Source organism: Oncorhynchus gorbuscha, linkage group LG21 (genome assembly GCF_021184085.1).
Source record: "Oncorhynchus gorbuscha isolate QuinsamMale2020 ecotype Even-year linkage group LG21, OgorEven_v1.0, whole genome shotgun sequence".
In the NCBI taxonomy this organism is placed as follows: Eukaryota; Metazoa; Chordata; class Actinopteri; order Salmoniformes; family Salmonidae; genus Oncorhynchus; species Oncorhynchus gorbuscha.
Window position 1 is genome coordinate 49,564,092 of NC_060193.1, and position 25,714 is coordinate 49,589,805.

At 41.3% G+C, this 25,714-nt stretch overlaps 1 protein-coding gene across 1 annotated transcript; it reads right to left on the reverse strand.

Moving 5' to 3' along the window:
• Nucleotides 1-13,027: 13,027 nt before the first annotated feature.
• LOC124008382 (SLIT and NTRK-like protein 6) lies at nt 13,028-23,014 on the reverse strand. The gene is made up of 2 exons (XM_046319626.1): nt 22,545-23,014; nt 13,028-16,097 (listed from the first exon to the last, which is right to left on the reverse strand). The coding sequence occupies exons 1-2, from the start codon at nt 22,634-22,636 to the stop codon at nt 13,586-13,588; spliced, it is 2,604 nt and encodes an 867-aa protein (XP_046175582.1). The 5' UTR covers nt 22,637-23,014; the 3' UTR covers nt 13,028-13,585.
• Nucleotides 23,015-25,714: the final 2,700 nt, after the last annotated feature.

Below are 25,714 nucleotides of genomic sequence, written 5' to 3' on the forward strand. Positions count from 1 at the left end.
AAAAATGCAATTTAGAGGTTAGGTGTAAACAACGGGCAGATGTCTTCAAACCCCCCAGAGTGATACACTGAGTCCAGGCACCGCTAATACCTCATGAAACCTTCAGGGGGTTACAAGGAAGGACAGTCTTGAAATATTAAATGCAGTTCTCTTTGTCAGGATAATGTGAGAGGACAAGGTAGTGCCATCCTCCATCCGGGTCGGTCTATACTCATTAAATCGCGCTGCATTGCACTGACGAGTGATGCAGGAAGGAAGAAGTCACTCTCTGAGTTTAACTTTCACTAACATCTATTTTATTTTTTAGACTCTTAGCCTTCATCAGGGTTTGATTAAGGCTAAGGTGACGAAGGCTGAGGGCTGAAATGCGTTTGTTTTATCAGTAAAGACGCGTTTTTGTCAACCTCCTCTGCCCTCTGAGAGGTGCTGAATTTATTTTTCACTTCAGTTTGCATCTCAATTCATGTAGCTTGTTTGGATAGCGAGGTAGCGACTGTGTTCCCTTCCCACTACCTCTACTACACCCAGCCAATGTTATTGTGTGGGAAATAAAGGTCCCAGTGTTGGATTGTTAAAGGTGTTGTATTCTGGAAAGTGTTGTGTTGTGTTGTGTTATATAGCAGCCCTGCTACATTTTGACAGCTGATATGGAACTTCACCTCCTTGACCGTTTCCACAGAAATGGACTTGGCTTTGCATATGGAATACAGCAGATTGACAGCTCATCTGTAGACTTATGGGGGGAAATGCACAGGTCCTGTAATTAATGTCTACCCACAACAGCAGAAGTTGGACAGGTTCCATTGTTTCATTGCTTTTTATGCCAATCATGCAGGAGCTTAGATACACACATACAGTCAAATGGAACTCATACTTGTCAATTGACAGTTCTCTCTTTCTCAAACGGAGCCTCACGGTGTAAACAACCTTATTTTCCACGCTCTTGCAGACACACTTCCCTCCACGACACCCTGCTAATTCCACAATCACAATCAGCCCTGTGATAAAGAGCGTCACAGTAATAACATGAGTTATTTGAGAGTGTGTAATGGAAGTGAGATAGATGGTCAGAAGGGATGTGACAGGGTATCAGTGGACTGGGCAGAGTGTTATTCGGCCACCGGCGAGTCAATCCTTGAGGGAAGGAGCCAAGGCGTCAGCAAGAGTCTGAGAGATATTCTTGAGGGCCATTAGAGAGATAACCAGTGACAGCCCCAGAACACACAAACAACAAGGTCATTATCTAGCACAAACTAATGATAGCAGGATGTAACGTGGGTGACGAGGACAATTGTGGTATTATTACGGCACATTATGTCGCCTCACGCTGACACTTTTGTCCCACATTTGGAAGAAACGAAACAAAAGAGTTCATGGTCTGGCGAGTTGGACTTTATAAGGCAAAATGGGCCACATGGGTACAACTATGAATCAAACATGTATTTAAAAAATTTATTTCCACATGCCACTCCCTCTTGAGTCCATCATCTTTACAGCATGGTGTACTGAACCTATTTCTTTAGCCCAGACCACCGTCCAACTTAGTAGTCCGCAAACAAGCCAAGAGACTCTCCATTGGACGATGTTGCCACTTCCTGCTGGCAGACAACAGCGTGAAAATTACTCAAGAGCCAAGTTTCTGTCCATGTCACACACACACACGTGTCCTTTTTCCCCAGGACTCAGTTACAAGATCCATCACAGAATGTGTGAATCAAATGTAACTGGGCTTCTCACTGAGTTCACACAATTCATGTCGCTAATCCCTTGGATGTTGAATGCATGAAGTCCCTCCACAGGGAGACGCTGCCTCTTCGTCATTGATGACTCAGCGTGGCCTGTCACGGCGACTGTGTTAGCAACAGCATTTAGGCTACAGCCAAAAGCTCTCAAATGGCTAGATGATGTATAAAGTGTCATGAATGTTGTTATGGTTTTGAGTTATTCATTCAGATTTATGTAAAGATTTTGTGTAAAGGGTTGATATACAGTTGCAGTCTGAGCTCAGACAAAGTCTTACAAAGCACACGCACACACAGACACACGCGCCCATTATTTTAGTGGGGGCTCAAAGTTTGTGAAGATGGACGGGGGTGGTTTGGAATTTGGAGATTTTTGCATTTTTGTAACACCTGAAACAGCCCTTTCCTCCAATCTAGAGCCTACTTCTATGTATGTATGTATGTATGTATGTATGTATGTATGTATGTATGTATGTATGTATGTATGTATGTATGTATGTATGTATGTATGTATGTATGTATGTATGTATGTATGTATGTATGTATGTATGTATGTATGTATGTATGTATGTATGTATGTATGTATGTATGTATGTATGTATGTATGTATGTATGTATGTATGTATGTATGTATGTATGTAACAAAAATATATAAATATATATATATATTTGTCTCAGGTTATCTAAGCATACCTTTACCTTTTAATTAATGATGCAAATGTATTTTATATATTTATTTATTTGCACCAAAGAAAACAAGTGATAGACAACAATACAGAAAATAACAATAAATACAGAAAATAACAATAAATACAATCAAAATGAAATGCTGTGCAGTTGTGGTTGGAAGCCCAAGGGCTTATATGAAACCCACACCACACAAAAACAATATACAATACATAAGTAGAAAAATAAAATAAGGTTTGCTAAAACAGAGAACAAAACCTACTAACTTTAAATGGATGAATGAATTAATCAGTAATCAATGTGTGTGTGTGTGTGTGTGCATGTGAGTGTGTGAGAGTTGGGCTATATGGAGGAGATTACTGAGTAATTTTGTTCATCAGGCTGACCCCCAGTCTTCACTTGAAGCTATTGAGGGATGATGACATTTTGGCAATGTGAAGAATTCCAGAGTATGGTACCTCTATATCTGATAGAGTATGTGAGGTGCGGCAGGGGGGAGGGTGAAGGTTATCGCAGTGTCTGGTGTTATATAGATGGATTTTAGAATTAACCTGGAAGAATCCATTGAAGGGCTTAGGTAAACTGTTTGACAGGTATGAGTATTGTTTTAGATGAAAGTGCATGATTGTAGTACACTAATGTCGTAAATAGAGAAGATATGATGAGGAGGTGACTAGTCTTGCAAATTGATTTGGATGATCAATAATATGTGTAGGTAGGAGATATATATACTGGCCCAGACAATATTACAGTACATGAGATATGGATAAATGAAGCTATAGTATAGAGTTAAGAAGCAAGCCTGATGAACCAAACCACTAATCTTTCTGAAGATACCAAACATATTTCATCACTTTTGCTGCAGACAAATATGATCTTTCCAGGATAACTTTTCATTAATTATAGTTCAGAGGAATCTAGTGGATGTGACTTGTTCCATTTCATTCTCACCAATTGAGATTCTGGCTTTTTTTTAAAACAACATTTCTTATGCTTACTAGTGAATACAATACAATTGGGTTCTTTAACATTTAAAGATCATTTGTTTATCTGGAACTATTCTGAAAATGTGGCCATGCCTGAGTTGGCTTCATTAATTGGTGAGTAAAAATTGTGTGATCTGCTAAATGGCATATATTATTATTATTATTATTATAAAAATCAAATTGGTATCATCAGCAAAGAGTATGAGAAGTACGGCAGAAGACACAGCAGCAAGGCTATGGATATAGGTGTCAGGCAGCCTAGCAGTTAATAACATTGGGCCAGTAACCGAAAGGTTGCTGGTTTGAATCCCCAAGCTGACTAGGTGAAAAATCTGTCTGTGCCCTTGAGCAAGGCACTTAACCCTAATTGTTCTTGCAAATTGCTCTGGATAAGAGTGTCTGCTAAATTACTAACATGTAAACAAATATAAAAAAATAAAGGAAAGTATAGATTAGAAATAACAAAGGTACAATTATCGAACCCTTTGGCACGCACAGGATATCCTGGCCCTTGTAGATGCACAGCCGTTTGTATAAACACATCTAACATACACATACAGAGTAACAATACAGCCAATTATATGTGTAATCATGAAAACCGTAAAACATTGATTCTTTAACAACTGTGCCGCTGGTCTACAGTACCATAACCCAAGATTTAAAGCAATTTTAGTCAATTGTGTATCTTATTGCCATATGTTTTTGAGAAGAACAATATAAATATCTGTCAATCTTTGCATGTAAAGCTCTGTCTGTGAATGTCACATTGGAAAATGTCCATGAATTCCTAGACAGAGGAACAACAAATTGTTTTCATTTGATTTATTCATCAAGAAGGAATCAATAGGCTACATAGCTTGATCAAATTCAAAGCTCAAATCAAATGCTGTGTTTGTCAATCTACTCTACAGTCCACTCTCTCTCCTCTTCCACTGACGATACTGCAAGGACTGGAGCATCTAGCTCTCTGCCTAGGGATCTGTGCTCCTTGCACCTTGGATGAAACCATTTACTAGGGAGAATAGGGGGGTACTCTTTGCCTCTTCCACAAAATACCACAGAAAGATGTTTTTAGAAATAATTATGATAAGAAATGGGCTTAACAATGAAGTTTAGTAATTAATTAAACATCTGAAATGTTTTAAAACAGGACACATCTGTGGGGGCACGTGCCTTTGTGCCCCTTATGGGAATGATGCCACTGTGACACACAAGCACCCACACACACACAAACTCAGACCGAGCGTTGATCATCTTCTCTCCTTTCACAGCATTCCAGCTGAGTGAAGCTGCAAATGCAGCTTTTCCACTTGAATAATCTTTGAACAAGAAAATTGGTGGAAAGAAGAAGGACGCCATTGAGCCATAATCTCCACGTAACACCTCAAACCCTCACAACCACTTGGCTGAAATAAGATACGTCCGTCAAGAAATTAGCGAGCAGAGAAAAGGACAGAAACCTTTCGTTGCATCATTCAAATCTCATTTGTAACTGGAAAATGCCAAACAAATGATCTCGAGGAAGCATTTAGTCATGCTTATTTAGAAAAATGCATACATTTCTATGTACATCAGAGTGCCTGCATGGGATTACATTTCCCACAGTTGATTTGCTATCTTTCAGTCACCACTGACCCGAACAACACAGAACAACACAGAATGAATATACACATCTGCTTGCCTTGCCTCTTGGCTGTTATTAAAAAAAACAACGATATTCTTCTTCTATCAAAAAATACACCATACCTCCTCCATATGTAATAGTCTTTCTTGGTGTCTTGAGGTAAATGGAGTACATCTCCTATGTTGTTCTACCTTTGGGCATGTGATTTGTGGATGAGATCTCCCCAAGGGATTTAGCCTTTGTTCCTCTATGAAAGGGCAGCTGTCATTAGTTGAACACGAGGCACACCTGCGAAACATTAATGCAGCCTTACAGCTGACAGGATAACACAGCCATGCCTTGTCTGAACATTTGTGATGTGACGTGTTCCACAGAAATGAGTGGGCTTGGGCACTGGGTACTGAGATGTAAGCACATGTGAAGAAGACAAATCGCAAATGTGGTCATATTTAACAGGAGAAATCTTACATAATGTTTTTGATGTAATTGGGACACAATTCTCTATTTCATATGACAAAGCATTAAGTCCATGCTTCATATTCAGTTTCTACCTGAATAGGTTTGTGCCATTAAGCCTCGACTAAACATTCTCCATTTATCTGCAGTGCCTCAGTTAGCGGTTCAGTTTGTATAATCCTAGCCGTCCAATGCTTTTACACCAATATTCTTCCTTAGAGTTCATTCTGTGAGAGCAGAACACATCCCAAAATACATGTGCCTCCAAGCTAGAGACAAAAATAATAAAATAATGTTAATATTAAAACAAAGGTCGAACTTACATTTGTGTTCTCAGATGCTAACACATGACAAATATCTTCCTTATCTCACCATCGTCTAATAGCTGACAACAAGGCTACAGTAAGGAAAACAATGTTATGACTGAAGGATGAAAAGGCCTCCGCGGACCGTTCTCAAGGTGACAGGAACGCTGAGATGCCTGGACAGCTTAGAGTAAGGTTTTACAAATTGTTCACATGCCTAAGTTATTTCGACTAAGTGAGGTACAGTACACAAAGAGATGCCAAACAAGTTCCAACGTTACAAAGGAATTCAGAGTCAACGACCTTCCAACATTGTATCTCAAGGAGAGCTAATCTTTTACCAATCTAACTTCTCAAGGAGGCATCGCGACTGCATAATCACATTCAATATAAGTTGGGGAGGTTATAGCTCATTTTGAAGGTGCAGTGAGGCGGCTAAAAATAGTTTCGGGGGGGTGACAGAGCAGACAGTCCACGTGGAGCTTCCTCAAACAGGGGGGTCTAACTCTGGTGCTCACTGCAGCCATCACAGCCCTGACAGGCCTGTCTCCCGTAGAGAAGAGGGGTTACAAAGGAGATGAGTGGGTTGGTGGGAAGGGGAGGAACACAGCAGCGATGGGGCGTGGGGCATGGGGCTTGGTGGAGGAGGGTAGAGGAGGAGTCTAACTCTGGTTCTCACTGCAGCCATCACAGACAAGACAGGCTAGTCTCCAGCAGAGAAGAGGGGTTACGGAGGAGATGAGTTGGTTGGTAGGGAGGGGTGGGGGTGGAACACAGCCGGAGATAGATGTCAGCACAGTGTCAACGGTGTTAACCGTGTCCTCTTCACCCCGGCACACACACACCACATTCAAATCAGGTTGGGTCAGAAAAAAAGGCATGTGTGTTGCAACCAGGGATTTACCTAACACTTCAAATCAGTAGTCCCTCCAAATAACACCCGCACACCACTCTCGACAACAGCCCCCTTTAACTTCCAGCTTACTCTTCAAACTGCATCATCATGAACAAATTATACTCAGCTGAGAGCTTTGGCGGAATAGAGAACACATGTTTTGGTTTCTATCATGGCGGAATGTCATAGAAGGGGGCCCCGATGTGTGTGCAGGATATGAAGGGGGCCATGTAGCAATGAGGCCCAACGATTCATCTCTAAACAACCTGAAACTCGCGATGGTGTAAACTGAAGCCGACCGCTCGTTGCACCCTGGATACAACAACACGCCAGTCGGGTGGGGATGGTAACACGGCCACGCTTCCCATTAAGTGTTTACATCGGCCCCAAACTCCTGGAGAAACAACATCAATTACAGCTGTAGGTAGAACAAGTTTGCAAGCGACAACGGCACAGGAAGGCTGGCGTTGTTGTTTACTTAGACATCTGTCTCTGTCAAGAGAGAGTACATTAAACTGTTAGTGAAATCTGGGGGTCTCTAAACAAGTGAGGGCTGACTTCATTGTTGTGACTTGTGATGTCAGAAGTACTGCGTATAGCTGGGACCCTTGATGCTTAAAGCTACATACGCTCAAAGAGACATTCACTTTGAACTTATACAGGGAGTAACAAATATGATGGACTAAAACGAATAACTGAGATAGTACTGTGATATAATGAGGATTCTAGCTTTCCAGCCAGTATGAATGTGGCAGCACAACTGACATACAACCCCAACCCCAGTTGCTTGCTAATCTAGCAAATGATATGTGAAATGCACAGAATCCATATGATGTCAGCCAGAGTACCATTGCGGACCTGAGGGCTGCTCATTATAAAATGCCTATCAGCATGCCAACAAAACGGAATGGCGAAAACACAGTAGTAGTTGTTCCAGATTCAGACACATCACATAGGATGTTTGAATTATCATAATGTAGTTACATTTGAAGGGAAAAGGTGTATAATTACGTAACTATTGTAATATAAAATACATACAAAAATAAAATAAAACAACAACACAAGTATTAAGCTATAGCAAGATGTAGAAATAGATAAGTGAAAAATGTTTCAAGGAAAATGTACAGTTTAGCATCCGGCAACACGGATGCGAGTGACAATGGTGATTACGAGCTGGAACATCTGGGATGAGTCACGAACGCCTCACCAAAATGTCACCTCCTTTTTGTCAGAACAAAAATACACACGAAGAAGGACCCAACATGTTATTGTTGAAGGTAAGACAAACGAAGGCCACACAGTACGTTACATTGGATCAGATATTACTCGAATGGCTTCAACCTTTAGCTTTGCATAGGTTTACTAAAAAAGCAAAGCAATAATCTACATCTGCGAACTACATACATTTATCAGGGTTAGCTGTTTTAAAAGAGAAGATACATGTACAATCCTGCTTCAGGTTGCTGCAGGCCAATACTACATGATAGTCTATTGGAAATATTGGAAAAACGTATTCCTCAAAAGTGATGGAACACAGACAAGATCTAAGGCATGTTTGCCAGAACATTACTGCAGAGCTATGAGCATTCCCCATACAGAAAGCCTCAACATCCACACCCCCAAAAAATGGATTGAGAGAGAGAGAGAAAGAGAGAAAGAGAGAAAGAGAGAGAAAGAAAGAGAGAGAGAGAAAGAAAGAGAAGGAAGGAAGAAAGAGAAAGAGAGAGGGGAAGAGTGAGAGAGAGGAAGAGAGAGAGACATGCACACCGCCTCTTTGTGCTGTGCGTGACTGTGGCTTGTGAATGAGACAGCTGGGAGCGAGCACAGATAGTAATATGTTGGCAAACCATTAAACATTTAATTGCATCATCGGTCGGGTACAAGAAAGGGTGCTTTACACTCTCCAGTCTCAGCCGTGAAAGAGCATCAGTGATCACTTGAAAAAATCCAAATCCAGACCTCATCTATAAGTGGATCATTACTCTTGTAATATTATTAGAAACACTGTGGGCAATGTCATAGTTTCACTGTTCGATCATCTTATGAGGAATGTCTCGTTTCGGAGCATAGGGCATGGGTGTGACTTCAGCAATGTGACTTCTGTCTCCTCATGGGCAGGCATGTCGTACACGAATGCACATTAAGTTGAACATGCAGAACATTGTAGCACGCGCAGGGCCGAACACTAGAGTCAGTCCTCACGGCCTCACAATAGTATGCTCGGTTAATGTATTAGTCTTTTTTTCACAGTTTACAATGTGGAGAGAGATGTTTCATGTGGGTCATGGAAGCTTTGAGCATGCAGGGCTGTAGTATATGAACCTCATGTTAACAAGACAATATGTGATACGTGTGCATCGTTTCAGCCATATCAGTAGCTGCAAGGGCTCCTACAAATATGTGAATGTCATATGCAGGGTGTGTGTGTGTGGGGAGGGGGTACTGAAAATAGCTTTCTATTCATATTTCCAACATTTCTATGGATTTATGCTTTGTGTAAGCTAATCTATATCTAGCTAACGTTAGCTACTCCTCTAGTTTAAGGAACCCGTGTGAAGTTAATCAGTATATATTGATGAAGGTTCCCTGTGGCGGCGTACATTAGACGATGAATGCATGTATGCATTTAGCTTCACTAAAGGCTATGGATTCATTAGCTTACTGTATAAGGGGCTGTTGATAGCCTGAACCATTCATGGGCAAGATGAAAATCAATAATGTGTTCTAATGAAACCTCTGTGGAATTCACTTCAATGGATGAATTCAAGCATAAAAAGTGTATCGTATCGACTGACTCTTTAGAGTGGTTAAATAGAGCTTTTTCAGAATGTTTACTGCGGTGCAAGGTCGGCGCGTTCTACAAATAATGAGGTGACATCACCTACAAACGAACCTCTAAAATGGCTGTATATACACTTATATTACCAGGGTTCAAATTCAGTTGTCTGTTTTGTGACTGGATGTGAAACGTTGATGTTCTGATAACTTTGTTAAGTAGGAGTATATAAACAGCAGTGACCCTGGTGCCTTCCTTTCAAAGGTTTACATAATCCAACTAGACCATTTCTGGTAGAGTGCTCTTGTCCAAACCAACAGACGAAATATTCATAATTCACAGTTACATTTGGGGTCATGAGTCTAGCTTCTCTACACCACTGAAAGCAGTGATACGGTACAAATACTGTAACTCTCAGCTGGGTCGTGGTGGAACTATAGGCACCAGTGTACTGCTCAAAACAGCAGGGCAGAGGGCATTCTGTAAAAGAAAATGGTAAAGACAAGACATTAGCCACTTACTTTACAAAGTCTACTGTCCAGAGATCCACTGTAGATTGTCTGAAAAGTAGCTATTAGCAAATGAGTTGGCAATTTCACATCCCACTATGTATGGCTCATATGATTGACTTTAGCTAGCTGTACAAGTAGGTCTATTACTGAAATAAAATGTACCTTTGAGTATAAAGGAGAGGGGTAAGATATTCAGCACTGACACTTTTGACTCGGGGTACAATAGTTGATTTCTAGATGAGAAGAAATGTAATGTAAGATTGATTTTACGGTAGAGGCCCACGTCTTGTGTGTGTTCCAATATTACCGTCAGCTTTTGTTGCAGTTCCGGCTGTCAGTGGCAGTGCCCGAAAGTATGTATATTTTGTTACGTCCTCCAAAGACCGAACTGTCGGCACGTCAGTAGCTGAACTAGAGGTTTCAAGTCGGCCAAGGTCTCTTCAAATAACAGGTTTGAAGTTTGAGCTACTAAATAAACATTGTGTGCTGTGGTCTCCGCCCATAGAAAATATTTGTTTTGATATTATTTTTCACCACACATATCGTGGTTTGTATTTCATGTATAATGTAGTGTGAAAAATGGTAGGGCTGGGAATGTCTACTGTACATGCCTGTTTGCACCAAAATGTAGCATCTGGAAAGAATATACCTGCACATGTTTAGAATTTCCCACGAATAGCCCCTTGCCCTCATGCTTAGTCATCCATAATAGGCATTGGGCTGGATTAATTTCATATAGACTGAAGGTGGAGCCAGTTAGACAATCACTGCATACACATTTTATCTCTACTCCAATGTTGACATAAAATGAACTTTTTCTACTCCCGTCAGCACTCTGTATGTTGAGCAGTTGACTTCTTAACTTCGACTTCCGTTGCTGAAATATTAACACCCACAAGGGTTTCATGAGCACAAAATACTGAAAACATTTCCCCCCCAAAGGAACATTGTTTTGCACTTTGGTAAACGTCACAGAGAAAGACCTACCGGAGCACATTTCCCTTAATTCTCAAAGGAGAAAATCCCAAGCCTTATCGCTGTGTCCGTATTCCAAACCCAGTTCACCGGGGGGGGGGGGGGGCGTGTGAGCAGTTTTAGTTCTGTCAATTATGATGTATAATGGAAGCACCAGAACAGCCTACTAAATCACCAGCTAGGATGGAAATGGAAGTCGTGTAGAGCAGTGCAGAGGGGATTTGCTATACCCCATTGTTGTGCAGTAATTAAGCACTGTGGATAAGCAATCTCAGAAGGGGGTCCAATAATGCAAGGGGGAAATGAGACTTGTGTTTGCAAGGCAGAGAACTGGAAAGACTTGACATGCCATATTGGGCGATGAGGGAAGCCAGGCTTGAGCATGGATTTGACACGAAAGAGATTTTCGGCGTGTGCGTCTGTGTGGATATATATAGCAATTCATTTGAAATTCTACTTAGAGTAAAATGACCAGGATGAACTTACCTATCAGCTTGATTTATTCAAACAAGCACACAGATGGTATATAATGCTGTGCTGTATGCAGAACATGCAGCAGCATTGGCGACATGCATAAGAGTGTGAATAACAATGTAATGTCGTTACTATCTTAAGTGCCCTCTGTGCAGGATAGCATCATGATTTCACCCACTCCCCTGTTGAGCACATAATGTGCTATAATATTAGATGTTTGGTCACTTTTATGCTAAACTCATGACATAATGTAGTTTTTTTTTGCAACAGGCTTTGCAATATACCTGCAAGCAATCTGTTTAGAGGACTGAAGAGCTTACCTATTGTATTGAATCTTGATTGTTCAAAGTTTGCAGTATTGAAATTCTTTATTTACATTTAATACATGTTCACCTGCACAACACTGAAGGCACAAAATAACATAGAATGTGTGACATATATACAAAAATTACAGAATAAATAATATTTATCTACATTGGTATAAAATAAAGTTTACATAAAACATTTTCAGCGTTGAACAGGGTTGCTTACTCGATCAGAATAATAAAGTGAACGCACATATCCTGAACATTTATCATGCCGAGAGAAACTGGTCAGTTGTGATTTGTAAAAATGACACTCATACAAAAAGGTTCGTATACACATCAGTAGTTCTGTACCCTTCAGTAGCAGGAAAGGAACAATGATAAACAGAAATTGCTGTTGAAAAGTAAGTCGATTGTCATGCACCATCTTTTTAAATGGCATTTGATTAGTGCAATGCATTTCTTCTGTACAGATGCAAGATATGATTTATATATGTACTGGGACTTTTAAGTGCTAAGTTTAGGGAAAATGGATTTGTATAAACACGTTCCCACTGGTTGGAATACAAAATGTGGTATTGAAATAATGCAAGGGCTAAATCTAATGAACGACAGCACTAATGTGCACTCCATCATTGCGACTCAGAATACATGTTGGCATTTTGTTGAGTCTACGGCATTTTGAGCATGCCGATTATGGCATATGATTGAAACAGCCTGACAGAATTTGTGGAAAACAATGAGGCCTGCCAAAGATCTAAGCTAAACTGGTAACGAAAACTTACCCCTGCCGTACTTATTTGCCTTCCCGATAATTACATTTGGGAACGATATCTGTTATATCAGCAACTTCAAGTGCCGTCTGTCTACAGTGGCTTGCGAAAGTATTCACTCCCCTTAACATTTTTCAATTTTGTTGCCTTACAACCTGGAAATAAAATGGATTCTTTTGGGGGGGTGGGTGGGGGATTTGTATCATTTGATTTACACAACATGCCTACTACCACTTTGAAGATACTAAATATTTTTTTCTTGCGAAACAAACAAGAAATAAGACAAAGAAAAACAGAACAATTGAGCGTGCATAACTATTCACCCCCCCAAAGTCAATACTTTGCAGATCCACCTTTTGCGGCAATTACAGCTGCAAGTCTCTTGGGGTATATCTCTATAAGCTTGGCACATCTAGCCACTGGGATTTTTGCTCATTCTTCAAGGCAAAACTGCTCCAGCTCCTTCAGGTTGGATGGGTTCCGCTGGTGTATAGCAATCTTTACTAGGCCTTTAAGTCTTTACTAGGCCATTCCAAGACATTTAAATGTTTCCCCTTAAACCAGTGTATATACACTGAGATCATGTGACACTTAAATAAAGTCCACCTGTGTGCAATCTAACTAATTATGTGACTTCTGAAAGTAATTGGCTGCACCAGATATTATTTAGGGGCTTCATAGCAAAGGGAGTGAATTCATGTGCACGCACCACTTTTCCGTTCTCTCTTTTTTTGAATTTTATGAAACAAGTTCTTTAAAAAAATTCACTTCACCAATTTGGACTATTTTGTGTATGTCCATTACATGAAATCCAAATTCAAATCTATTTAAATTACAGGTTGTAATGCAACAAAATATAATAAAAACACCAAGGGGGATGAATACTTTTGCAAGGCACTGTATTGGAAAATAAAACAAAGGAATTGCCAAATATACATTACATTCTGTGCTACAAATGACTTGTATGTCCAAGACCGCTGTGGGATATGTAAGTCTTCGACTGAAAATATAAGATGGCAGTTTTGGACAAGGCACTTATGGAGTTGAATATAAAACCATTAATTGTCTTTTTATATCAGTTAAATGCAGTTTGATGCTCCAGAACCTCCAAATAATCTGGCTCGGTGTGTAGGTTAGCTTTGAGTTCAAAGTACTCATTTTTCGTTTGTTCCACCATGACCTTCCTCGGTCTCGACAACATAATAGTCTCCATTAATTTCAGTTCCTCGTGGTGTCCTGGAACCTGCATCTCTACCGTTGGTTGTAGCTGGGACATGTTTTTCCTGAGGTATTCAGTAATTCCGAGCTGCTGCAGCTCCCTAACCCTCTCCCTCTCTAGTATGTTTTTATAGAGGGAGCTCGCATCGCCGAGTGTTACGAACTCAGTTGGGCAGTCTGACGTCACAGCTCTGAACTTCAAATTAGAGCCTGTGAGAGGGGAGGTATTCTCTGTCTCCATGATGCTACGACAGATGTGCTTTGGTTCGTCCAGTTCATTGAGGTCGGACTCATATTCTTTATGCTGAGTGCAGTAGGTGGGGTTGCGGCAGATCTGGACGATGGGGCTGTGTGAGCGCTCGTCGTACACGGTGCTTCCGGTCCTCTGCCCCAGTGTGTGGTGGGTGGTTTTCTGGCCGTACATACTGTATTGCAGGTGGATGGGGCTGCTGCTCTCCCGCGGCTGCTCCTCCGCCTGTTTCTTCTTCACCCTCCTTCGCCGTCTGTGCACGAGGAATGCCACAATCCCTGCTGAACAGAAGATGACCATGAGGAAGATGACGAGCAAGCTAAGGATCAGAACGGAGAGCGGAACTGAGTCCATGATTGAGCTGAAGAAACCGCTCCTAGAGCCGTCAGTCGCCACTGTGGTTGTCTCGTCCTCATCCGTGGGAAAGGAGAAGGTCACTAGGCCGCGGCACAGCAACTCGTTTCTAAGGGCCCTCAGCTCAGCCTTCTCCACTTTTCTCGGTGTGTGACACAAAATGGAACCTACGACTGTGTCCTTCCTCAGCTTCTCAACCCACTGTTTGAGACTGATTAAGTCACAGCTGCAGTCCCAGGGGTTGTCCTCTAAATAAATCTGCTCTAAAGAGTCAAGCTGGTCCAGCACGTTGCTTACAGGCAGGTGCATGAGCAGATTTTTCCTCAGGTTCAGTTTGGTGAGGGGAACGTTGCGAAATATCTGCAATGGGAGACTAGTCAGCAGATTGTTATTCAAAGACAAGAGTTTGAGATTTGGCAAAGGATTAAAAGCTCCTGGAACAATTTCTTTGATAATGTTATATTCCAAATATAGGTATTCAAGGTTGTGAAGTCCAACGAACATAGTCGCGGAAAGAGTTTCAATTCTGTTGCCGTTGAGATAAAGTTTTTTCAAATTGCTTAAGCTGAGAAAAGTTTCATTGTCAATGTAATCAATTCGATTGTTGGCTAAATTCAATAACTCTAAACTGTCATATGTGACAAAGTCATATTTCAACAGTCTCTGAATCATGTTTCCTGTGAGCACCAGCTTGGTAGGGCTTTGCTCATGTATTCCAATATCTGAAATCCGTTGAATCCCTCTATCCTGACAATGCATTAAAAAACCAGCCACAGGGTGATTGTGACAAGAACAGTGCTCCACACAAGGACTCCCTGGAACATAAGAAGGTGTCGGAATCTTTACGACATCCTCTAACTTTGGAATCTCTGCCACTTTGGAAGACGGAGTGACCACCATGTCCAGTGATTTGGAAGGCTCCTCTAAGTTGATATCAGCGTGAGAGGGGCAGAGAACATCCCGTTTGATTTTGGCCAGGATGGTGCCCCTGAGGTGGTGGGGGCTGCTGCAGACCACCTCCCCAATGGCCGACTGGGCCCGCATGTTCTCCATCCAGATCTTCAGGTGAAGGATCTCACAATCGCACATCCAGTCGTTGTCCTCCAGAAGAAGCTCCATGATCCGCCCAATGTGCTCCAGGAAGCCAACGTAAGGCAGGGTTTGTAACTGGTTCCCCCGCAGGTCCAAGTGGGTGAGCGGAACAAACCGGAAAATATTGCTGGGAAGAAACCCGATGGCGTTGTCGTTGAGGATCAGAACTTTGAGGCGGATGAGTTTGCTGAATGCCCCCGGCTCGACAACACGGATGAAGTTTGTGTCCGCCTGGAGAAACTCCAAATTTACCAAGCCGTGAAAAGTGTCTTCCTTCAACGTGACCAGGAAATTACTGTTGATGTGGAGCTTCTTCAAGGAGCCCAGTGCACTAAAGACGCCAGGTTCAAGCTCTTGTATGCTATTAGCCCCGAGATGAAGTGAAACGGCATTCTTTAAACCTTCCAAGTCTCCTGCATTCAACTCCACCAAGTCGTTTTTGTACAGATTGAGGTGGAAAGGTAGAGCTGACGGCACTTTGATTTGGGAGATCTTGCTGATATTTCTCTCCTCACAGTTAAGATACAGGATGCCATCTTTTTCTTCACAAGTACACAATGAGTCACAGGATTCACTCAGAAATACCTTGGAGGGGCGGATGTCTTGGAAACAAGCAGCAGAGAAACATGAGCAAAGGAAAAGGATGCGGGGTAGCATTTTCTGTCCGTTGTATCTGCAAAGCATAAAGAAGAAGGACGGGAGGGAGGGAAGAGAAAGATGTTACCAACATGTAATGGACTTGAAAAACAACAAAAACATGGATTAAGTCAATAAATCACAAGCATTTCTTTACATATTTTTTGCTAGAAGTATCTTAACTACTTTGATTAGATTATCAGTCCCTTTAGACAGACAATAAAGCATGGGCTCCTATTATAGAAATACATGGACCCATTCTTTCCGAACTGTACATATATACTTTTAATCCTGGATCATAAGATCAATGCAATTCTCACAGTATCGAAAATGAAGTTGAAACTGAATACACAATCAACGTTAAATGAATTATGCATTGATGTATCATAAGCATGAAGGGAGCATACAGTTATCTTTGAAGGAATGTGAGGAATTCATATTCTTTAAAACATGCATGGCCTAGTGAACATTGGAATCTTGTTTACATGGCCACAATACCTCATATACAAGGTAATGTAGAAAACTTCATATGTTTAAATAATACACTTGGGTATGGCCTAGAATAGATTTGATCCATGTTTTTAGCCCAAGAAGAGCCAGCGTCAATAAAATATTTGTTTTCCTCAAATGAGCAAACATGTATTTTCTCACCCACGCGATTTTCCTTTTCGAAATCTTTCACACAGCAATGTGTGATCATCACACGAAGCGATGCGATTTCATTGATTCTCCCTAGATGCCGAACTAGCTTGATACTGTAGGTTGGGTGTATTGTGCGGGATGACAGGCCTCACTGTTGGATGACAGCGCTGCACTGCATTGGTGGAATAAATAAAAAAATACACTGATCAAAGACAATGCTTCATCACTAAATGCCTTATCACTAAATGCCTTATCACTAAATGCCTTGTGGATGGGGGGGGGGGTAGAAAAAAATTACAAAATAAAAAATAAAATGTATACATACTATTGAAAAGTGGGTGTATTATACAATGGATGACAACAGGGTCAGGAGAGTGGAAAAAAACAGCCCCACATCTATTTTCAGAATCAAATGTGTGTAGCTTGTGGTGAAGCAACTACACAGATCCATTGGAGGCCAGTGAAGCCTTATAAATGCCTTCTCATGCATGTAAGCAAGGCCAACTCATCAGCAAACAGTTACTGTGCTAGTGGGAGGTCATAAAAAAAATGTACTGGGAAAATAGTGCACTCTGAACGAAGGAAAAAGAGCGGAAAACCTTGGAAATAAAACGTGTATCACTCGTCCCCTGCAGCCCTTGTAATATACACAATGATCCTTGTCCATATATCGCCAGACAAATAGGTCATTCACACCGTTTGTTCCATGTACTTCCCATTGCTCTCAAGTGCAATCTGTTAGACAGAGTGCTCGCGCCAAAATGGGGTTCCCGCTTGATGATTCCATAGCACCCTTATCCTGCATCACTGATTGTGTTTTAACACAACTGCAGCAGGTAGCCTAGCGGTTAAGGGTGTTGGGCCAGTAACCAGAAGGTAGTTGGTTCGAATACCTGAGCTGACTGGGTGAAAAATCTGTCAGAGTGTCGTTGAGCAAGGCACTTAACCCCAATTGCCCCTGTAAGTCGATGTAGATAAGTGTGTCTGCTAAATGACTCGAATGTAAATGTCACAGTGGTGTGGAATATTCACATTGTAGTACATCAACCCTGTTATTAAGTCATAGCTTTTGGGAAATACAGCTATTGCCATTTGAGACCATTGTTTGTCCATTTAAATTGATTTGCGGTGACTGATGCTCCTAATACTTCTCCTCTGCCCGAGCAGAGCAGTTTACATGGCACTGATATAGCCTTGAAGACTCATCCTCGGTAAAGGGGAATGACATACATGCTAAAGCATTAATCATTATCTCATTATAGCTGCTCTTTTCTGCCTATAAGCATTGTAGACGCAGGATACAAACGCTACCGCTACTTCTATGGCTACCACTACCGCTACTTCCACTGTTACTTCTACTGCTACCACTACTTCTACCGCTACCACTACTTCTACTGCTACCACTACAAAACATGCTCTTTCCATGACAGCCTGACCAGGTGAAAGCTATGATCCCTTATTGATGTCATCTGTTAAATCCACTTTAAAATCAGTGTAGATGAAGGGGAAGAGACAGGTTAAAGAAGGATGTTTAACCCTTGAGACAATTGAGACATGGATTGTGGAGTGCCTTTGGACCGCATATGGTAGTAGGTGCCAGGCGCACCGATTTGAGTGTGTCAAGAACTGCAGCGCTGCTGGGTTTTTCATGCTCAACAGCTCCCCGTGTGTATCAAGAATAGTACACCTCCCAAAGGATATCCAGCCAACATGACAACTGTGGGAAGTATTGGAATCAACAAGGGCCAGGATCCCTGTGGAACGCTTTCAACATCTTGTAGAGTCTATGCCCCAACGAATTGAGGCTGTTCTGAGGGCAAAAGAGTGTGCAACTGTCACGCCTTGGTCTTAGTATTTTGTGTTTTCTTTATTTGTTTGGTCAGGCCAGGGTGTGATATGGGTTATTGTGGTGTGTTTTTGTCTTAGGAGTTTGTGGGGTGTCTACGTAGTCTATGGCTGCCTGAGGCGGTTCTCAATCAGAGTCAGGTGATTATCGTTGTCTCTGATTGGGAGCCATATTTAGGCAGCCATATTCTGTGAGTGTTTCGTGGGTGATTGTTCCTGTCTTTGTGTTTGCACCAGAAAGGGCTGTTTCGGTTTTCGTTATTTTTGTAGTTTCTGTATGTATAGTTTTTCCTTCATTAAAATATCATGAATCATCATCACGCTGCATTTTGGTCCGATCCTTGTTCTACCTCTTCGTCAGAGGAGGAAATAGAAGAGAGCCGTTACAGCAACTCAATATTAGGAAGGTGTTCCTACTGTTTTGTACAGTGTATAATTATGGGTGGTTATGAAAGGCTTCTATTTTTACATATTTTACATAATAATTGAATGGCCAAGATTTGTCTTAATCACTATGAACAGAGGCTTTGACTTTCACAGAAATATACCCAATATATTCCACATTTTGGCATTTCTTCCAGAGCAGGTGGTCTTCCAAAGCAATGTCATCCATTATACAACCAAACACTGATGCCCCCCCCCCCCCCCCCCCACAGCATTGATAACGGAGGACACACTGCAGCTGAGTGATAGCAGGCGTCCATGATGCTGCAAACCCCAGCTCCACTCAGGTGGTCAATCTTGCGGCACACACACACACACACACACACACACACACACACACACACACACACACACACACACACACAGCTGATCCCCCGATGAGATAGCTATAATTGGTGCCTGATCGATAAACGCCACCGTGCACAGGGCTTGCCACAATAAACAATGCAGCACAAACAGTGTGCTCGGCTGGTTTGCCCCACCTCGTTGATAGCGAGCATATGCGTGATATGCTAATAATAGCAGCACGACACCAATTCCCCTGATAAAGACGATTTTAGCAGGCGTGCATTTCAAAAGGTCCGTTTTAACTAATTTGGTGCAATTGTTTTCCCACAAGGATTATCAGTCAGATGTACCAAGTGACTTTAAATATGTTTAGCAAGACAGACATCTGCAGACGTGCGAAACATTGTCACAATCAAGGCACTTGGCTCTGCAGTAATGTAAAACGCAGCAGAATCTGGACCAAAGGAAGACCCCTCCCGTACTCCCTAGTTAGACCAGAAATGTATTATTATTCTGTTTTAAAGGAGACTTTGGAGGACGCCATTTGAGAATATCACACACACTGACAGAAGCAGTCATTGGGTTATATAGGGCCCGTGATTTGTTTAAGGAGTTGTCTTCACTCAAGTCATCAAGGTAAAAGGGAAGAAGATCTTCCATAATAGCATTGAACTGCATGACCAAAACCACAGACATGCCCAAACCTGGGAGATCTTGTAAAACTAGTCAACTTTAAATGACTCATGATAAATAACTTTGACAAGTGACTATCTTTCCCCACCACACAAAGTAGGGACAGTAAAAGTCTCAACAAATTTGGTTTTCTACAGAAGCATCATCCAAAATGACGTGATGTTGAAATATCCTAACGCAGCATAGTCGTTGGTATCCTTTTAATCTGTGTAGATCCATTACACAAGCCAAGATTAGAACACTTAAACCCAAAACAAAAGGCTGTGATTTCAGTATAATCACTTTGTACAACGTAAACATGACATTTAAGTCACATACACCACCTTGCCAGTTTCAAATCAACACCATGATTCAAATGACCCCTCTGGATAGATAAGTGCTGTTAGTTTATGATTATGTATTTCTGCATGGTGTATGGTATTGGCATTTGTGTATTGACATACACACTGAGTGGACAAAGCATTAAGGACACTTGCTCTTTCCATGACATAGACTGACCAGACGAAGACTTCGACTGACCGGTCACTTGTTAAATCCACTTTATTCAGTGTAGATGAAGGGGAGAAGACAGGTTAAAGAAGGAGTTTTAAGACTAGAGACAATTGAGACATGGATTGTGTATATGTGCCATCCAGAGGGTGAATGGGCATGACAACATATTTAAGTGCCTTTGAACAGGTATGGTAGTAGGTGCCAAGCATTGGAGCATCCCAGTGGAACGCTTTCGACACCTTGTAGACTCTATGCCCCCAATGAAATGAGGCGGTTCTAAGGGCAAAGGGGGGGCACAACTCAGTATTAGGAAGGTGTTCCTAATGTTTGGCATACTCAGTGTATGTTCACCATTTGCAATATGACCTCTAATTGCTTATTTAGTTATATTATGGAGCCATAGTGTTGAAAGCTAAGGACCACAGTGTCTCTGTACAGAAGTAGATTAGCCAGCAGACTGGAGGCTAGACTAGGGGTTGTTACTGCTGCACACCGGATGCCACGCTCATGGCTGAAGGACTCTAAGGGAGGCAAGGCAGAGAGAAACTCAACTCAAAAGCCATGAGAGCAAATTAGGAGCTTCTGCACACGATATTGTGCAGTGCATGAAAATGCACCCGGTGGAGGACCTCTGCGCAATGTTCCCAGGCCAATTCATGGAAGGACAGTTCCCCATTCCAGTGTATTGGAAGTGATGTGCTTGTCCTACAGGGAAACCACTACTCCCACATATATCTATAGAGACGTCACCATGGTCCTCAGTCCCACAGTCCACGGATGATATTTACATTTGATCATTCAAGACTGACGAAAGGTCACTCACTCTGTGTCCCATTACAACCATTTCATAAGGTCTGCATGTGTGCGTTTGATGTTTGATTTTTCTTCCTGTTCTTAATTAATACTCAATGATTTGCCGAATCAGGAATACGGTTAGTGGGTGTCCACGGGTGATAAGTCCAAATGGGAATTTACATGATCCTACCTGAGCAGGAATACAATCTAGCACAATAACCATATATTGTAACCACTTTCTTCATGCTTTAAGTTAGATTTCAATGCACAGTGAGTGCATAAATGTGATGACCAACTCAACTTGGTCATCCTTTAGCTCAAAGACCATGCACTTACATGGAATCCATAGTCACATTTTATTCTGTTCCCAATGCATTATATTCTTCTACACATATGACTAAAATGTAATTACATGTAAAAACCTAGGCCTGTGTATTTTATTTGACACATTCTCAAACAATATTTCATCTGCAGTTACAGTGCTCAGCTGAGTAATTGCATTCTGGTTGCATGGAGGTACCTTCCATGTTAGAGCGATGTTATAAATGCCCCCAGTTATGAGGTAGCCTAACTTACCTGATTTACACACAAAACACGTTGAAATTAGAACGTCTGCACAAATACATTTTGAGTCAAGTATGCTGGTAAGACTCGTGTGTGCTATTATTACCAATATAAATCGCTCGGGAACAGTGTAGGTGAGCATATGCTGAATCATGTTCCATGTTCCAAGGACGATTGATTGTAGTAGGCTAAATCAATGCGTTGCTGGAGATTTGTAGTACGTGCAGCTGAATTTAATGCATGGCGGTGCGCCAGGTGCGCGTAAAATACCTGAATGTGTCTTGTCGACCCAGGTGTAACGTTACTTTAGCAATTTTATTTCGACTAATTCAACTGCCCTCACAAATTAAATTATTATTGAATCAGACAATCCAATTTGCAAATGGAGGATAACAATTATTGAAGTTGTCTTTCCAACTGCAATCTCTAAAAACACAAGCGCTTTTGGCCAGAACACTTCCGGACGTTTAAATACAAATATAATACAAATGTATATATGTAGGTTATTTGGAGGAAAGCGTGCTCACAGCCTCAGCTAGTCCGATCAAACCTCGCCATATCGAACGGACACCTGGATACCACACAAGATAGACGCAGGAAGTTAAAGTGACTATATGTCCTATCAGTCTAAAGAAAGGTTGTCAACAAACTAATTATAGAACGTAACGAATTTATAACAATTGTGAGACTTCTCGTTCTGATGATATGATAGGCTACTTACCCGTTGTGCAGAGTGAGAAAGACTGTGGCTAATCCAAATGATGCTTGGGTTAGAGAGATTGATCCATGTGGAGACGTAAGGATGCGAGGCATCAAAAGTCCCCTCAAACCGTTTATTTAAATTTTACAGCATCTTCTTTAGAGAATAGGCTAGGCATACTGGTGTAAATAACGTTTACTTTTGTCACCTCTTCTTTTAGTATTAGACTGTCGGCGTTTACAATCCGGTATTGCAAAGTGTTCAACCCGACGCGACCCGTCCGAAGCAATTTGGGATGTGTTGGCCTTTCCACTTTATTTTTGATTAATTAATTGATTCATGTAGATCCTTATTAGTCTCCCTGGTCAGTCCTCTCTGTTAACTTCTTCTGTGCTAAGTTACCAGCCACTATAGGGTGAGTGTAACTGTAGAGCCTTTTTGGAATACTGAGCCTTAGAATTTGCATGCTTTTGAGCGGTGGAAAGCTCCGAAGTATTGTAGTTGTTCTGGGCTCCTCCCCCCGAGACTCACTGACTTTTATGGCATTGCATGGTGTTGTGGAACGCGTTTAGGAGAAGGTATCTGGTTCTGAAGGTCAGATTGCCCACAGTAAACCTACGAATGTTGATATAATTATTTATAATGTATATATATAGAGATTCATTAGAGATTCACCTCCATCTGTAATGTAACTTATTGATTTGCTTTATTTATGTTTTTGTTTGTGTGAAGATGACTGTTTTGGGGAAACAGAAATCTTTCCTGGGAGCCATGATCACAGTAAATATCACTTTGGGTCATGCAACTGTCAGAAATCGCAGATTCTAAAGTATTTAAAGTGTGTGTGTGTGTAGGTGTGTGTGTGTGTGTGTGTGTGTGTGTGTGTGTGTGTGTGTGTGTGTGTGTGTGTGTGTGTGTGTGTGTGTGTGTGTGTGTGTGTGTGTGTGTGTGTGTGTGTGTGTGTGTGTGTGTGTGTGTGTAGGCGTGTGTAGGCGTGTGCAGACGTGTGCTTTATGGCGATGTGTGGTAAGCATGAAACCTAATATTTCAAGTGAACTACAAGGAATGTTTACTGTGCAGGGGTTACCTTGTAAATGTGTTTACATATGTTTCCTGGTCTCTTGAACTCTCTGTTTTACAGTAAAATAAAGCCTCACCTTGGCTGGCTTTTTACAGTTCCTATCAGGGGAGCTAGCAGTATGCTAGGTGTTCAACACATCATATTTTATTCATGCTCAAAATAACAGGAGACAATGGATATGGTTTCACCCACTAGATATTAAAGACAGTTGACATGTTTGACAGTTGTCATGAATAATGCAATGTAAATGTGTTTAGGACACCCGCATTGACAATGCGTTCTCATCCTGAAAGCACATAGATACACATTATTGGTTATTTACATTTCATCAACACTAGCAGTTAGTGTATTATTTCCATTATAATTCTACCTGTCACTCACTGAGGCCTCATACAATGGGAAGTTATGTGTGAAGGTGTGAAGCTAAGGAATCATCCTTAAAACGACTGTCCGTACACAGTCTATGATACAATGGCCTATACATACAAACAGATTGAACTCTGTGCATACTTCATCCTAAGTGAAAGATCAATTGTTGGATTTTCTGGTCAGTAGTGCCTGAGCTTGGATGGGATCTGACTCTAATTGAACCTCATAGTTCTATACCATTACTATATCTCTGTCTGATTGTGTCAGGCGCATTTGGAAACTGTTCAAAGAATGATTCTCTGATCTGAAGATGCTCAAAGAATGATTCTCTGATCTGAAGATGCTCAAAGAATGATTCTCTGATCTGAAGATGCATTGGGCTTCACTTACAATATTATACTCTCATGGGGTAAGATATTTAGATAACACCTGGAATAATCCATCTGTAGTTAGATGATTTAGTCCAACATTTGTTCATTTGGTTTACTGCTTCGTAAACATCTCATTTGATTCAGAATTGATCCTCAAGTTAAGTAAATTACAGTTATCCGAATCCTCATGAGCAGCTTTCGAAAGTAGAGGTCTTGGAGGTATTTGAATGAGACTGGTTCAATATTTGATGATATAGCTAGAATTCAATCAAAGTTGCACGGTAAGCCATTGGGGCTTGTCGTTTGAATCACAGAAGTGGACTGTTTACGTTTGTGTACATTAACGCACGTTTATGTTTTCTGTGGTTTGAGGCATTATCCGCTATTGATTGAATTTCAGTCTTTCTTGTAAATATCTGACAAAATATCAATATGCAGGTATCACAGAAAGTTTAGAGCCCAGCTGTCTAGCTTCAGTGTTTTCTTATGGTGATGCAAATATAGCACCTTTGAGCAAACTGAATCTCACTGGAAGTTATACATTTGTTGAGAGTTTGTTTGTTTTGACCTGAAGGCACGATGTGCCTCATTGTTTTTGTTGACTCTCCCCACACACTGTCACAGTCTGACTCAACCGTGCTACCCCACACTGATCCTCTTTGTCTTCCTCGTAGGCATGTCACTACTGGCCATTTTACATGCGAACCCAAGTTTACCCTGTGGAAATAAGACAAAACTGGGAAACACTGGGATTTTAATCTGAGTAGGCAACACAGGTGTCTGTAAACTGGTATAACGTCAACCTTGAGCCCCCCCCCCCAAAAAAAAAAAATGAGTTCAGAGATCATATTCAGGGTATGCATGTTAAACTTATGCCCTAACAGACTGATATTGTAGATAACATTTTGATAGAAGAGATCACAGACAATCAATTATAGTATGTACCGAATGTGCACTAATATATGTATCTTTAGGGACAGTCAAGGTGATCGCCTGTCTTTATTTGTGATGAAAAATGGTATCAACTGATGCCTATATACATAAAGTATTATATATGTCAATTCAAAGCTTTAGATGACAGCTTCTTCTGACAGTTCCATTATTTATTTTCTCTGTTTCGTTTACAGAGACATATTGGTGACACGACGGAGAGCCTATCTCCGTAACTGGTTTCAAGACCCAGCCTTCATCGAACATGAAATTATGACGATGAGGGATGTGAGATGAGTGAGGTTAGTGAGGTGAGCACATAATTTCCCATGATAAGAGACAAATGCGCAGGAAGCAGGTCCCAACTTGTCGCATTCTCAGTAACTAGCAAGAATAACCTGTCCTGGCAGAGTTTCACAGTCCAGTAATGCATTAGCCAC

Coding starts and splice junctions, on each gene's coding strand:
- LOC124008382 (XM_046319626.1), bottom strand. CDS start 22,636: ATGCCTCGCATCCTTACGTCTCCACATGGATCAATCTCTCTAACCCAA. Junction 16,098..22,544: donor TTTCTCACTCTGCACAACGG/GTAAGTAGCCTA, acceptor TATGCTTTGCAG/ATACAACGGACAGAAAATGC.